This window comes from Lupinus angustifolius, unplaced genomic scaffold, assembly GCF_001865875.1.
Source record: "Lupinus angustifolius cultivar Tanjil unplaced genomic scaffold, LupAngTanjil_v1.0 Scaffold_22_69, whole genome shotgun sequence".
NCBI lineage: Eukaryota > Viridiplantae > Streptophyta > Magnoliopsida > Fabales > Fabaceae > Lupinus > Lupinus angustifolius.
In genome coordinates, this window is record NW_017719825.1 from 5,074 (window position 1) to 7,296 (window position 2,223).

Here is a 2,223-nt window from a genome sequence, read left to right on the forward strand (position 1 = left end):
TATATATATATATATATATATATAATGTATAAGGGTTCAAACTCGAACGGGTTTAAGAAACCCAGACCCAAACTTAGTGAAATTAGGTTTTCCCAATTAAACTTGAATCTGATTCAGACTGATACCCATGACTTCAAGTTATATTGTTATCCTTATTCATATTCATATGTTAATTATTATTAGCCCTTACATAAAAGGATTATATATAAATCACAAATGTTGGAGTAAACACAAAAAATATATTTATTCTTCACGGAAGATGTAAAAAATCTTAGCGCATATATATTAAACATTTATATTTATGCATGACATTGTTATATCAAACATATCTTATAAAAATATTTACTAAATATTATAATTTGGATTTTGCTAATTGCATTGGTTAGGGACTAAATAAAAGGAAAGTTTATTCCAAAATTATTCTCTTTGAATTCATTAAATATTCCTTATTAATGTAATGTTTATACATTTGTATAAATAACATGACTAGTATCTATAGGTAATAAATTGGTTTTAGTTTTGCACGTGGCATTTCCAACCAATATTTTAATAGATGTTATAAATTAGTTATTTTTATGCATAATATTTCCATATTAAAAATACCTTATAAAAATATTTACTTTATATCATAATTTTGGTTTTGCTAATTGTAACGATTAGGGAATATTTACCCAAAAAAAATATGTATGTAGGAAAAGTATAAGTATTTTTTATAGTGTTATTATACCACTTACCATTTATGTTTATTTATTATTGACTTTTAAATATAAGTAATATAAATTAATGTCAGAAAGTGTACTGAATCTTTTTAACTTATAATAAATAGATATTACACTCATATTTATATTCAAAAAGTATGAATTTGATATATATATATTGTTAATATAATTTATTTTATATAGTTAGTACATTATCTACTCAATTTATATTATTTTTTCTCTAAAAGAGACAATTATAATTAACATGATGGATGAACGGTATGACATCGTCTATAGGTAATAAATTGGATATTGTTTTGCGCGTGGCATTTCTATCCAGTTCTAACGTTTATATTGTGAGATATTTTTAATACAAACTTTATATCATTTTTACTGATTACAAAGTTCAAGGACTAAATCACATGTTTTGGACTTTACCCTAAGTTTCATATATTTGAGTTCTTGTTTTTCCGGTTATTTTATTTCCTATAGGCACAGACACAACGTCCACAGCATTGCAATGGATCATGGCAAATTTGGTGAAGCACCCTCACATGCAACAAAGGATCGTGGATGAAATTAGAAAAGTGATGGCAGTGAGTGATAAAGAAGAGAAGGAAGAAGTTCATGAAGAAGACTTGGAGAAACTACCTTATCTGAAGGCTGTGGTTTTAGAATCCCTAAGGCGCCACCCACCAACACATTTTTTGTTGCCTCATGCAGTTTCTGAGGATGTTGCTTTCAATGGTTACTTGGTTCCTAAGAAAGGGTCAGTGAATTTCATGGTGGCTGAGATTGGACGGGATCCTAAAGTGTGGGAGGATCCTATGGCATTTAAACCCGAAAGGTTCTTGAATGAGGATGGTAGTCAAATTGAAGGGTTTGATATAACTGGTAGCAAGGAGATAAAGATGATGCCGTTTGGAGCCGGGAGAAGGATTTGTCCTGCTTATAATTTGGGAATGCTTCATTTGGAGTACTTTGTGGCTAATTTGGTTTGGAACTTTGATTGGAAGGTTTCAAATGGAGGTGATGTTGATTTGTCAGAAAAAGAGGAATTCACCTTTGTCATGAAAAATCCATTGGAGGCTCATATTTCTCTCAGGAATAAGGATTCCCTCAAGTAACAGAGAGACAAATACTTGTTTCTCTTCATGTTTTTTATAATAAAAATGTAATTTCTTAATAAATAAAATGATAAATAGATCATTACATGTTCTATTTTGTTTGTCATTATATGATATTTGCTTGTCCATATACATCTCTATTAATGGAGTGTATCCTTACTCAATAAGATCTAGGATTGAGACTCTTGTCTCTCTATATTTTAAATTATATTTATGTTAGAGTACTCTCCAATTTTTGTCTTTTATGTTTTTTGTTTCAATTTGGTCCTCCATTATAAAGTATTAAATTAATCATTTATCATTTAATGTTTGTCAATCTTACTCATTTGTCATAATAATGTTTGATTTTCACATGTACTCTAAAATTATCGTTGAACATCTCTTCCTAATTTTAGTAA

The 2,223-nt window shown here is 28.6% G+C and overlaps 1 protein-coding gene across 1 annotated transcript in view; it reads left to right on the top strand.

The window, feature by feature from the left end:
- The window catches only part of LOC109338349 (cytochrome P450 89A2-like), a 4,023-nt gene extending 2,183 nt beyond the window's left edge, over positions 1-1,840 (top strand). Inside the window, exon 3 of the mRNA XM_019575559.1 lies at positions 1,191-1,840. Within this exon, the coding sequence (XP_019431104.1) occupies positions 1,191-1,825 (635 nt within the window). The 3' untranslated portion in view covers positions 1,826-1,840. The remainder of the gene's footprint in view (positions 1-1,190) is intronic.
- Positions 1,841-2,223: the final 383 nt, after the last annotated feature.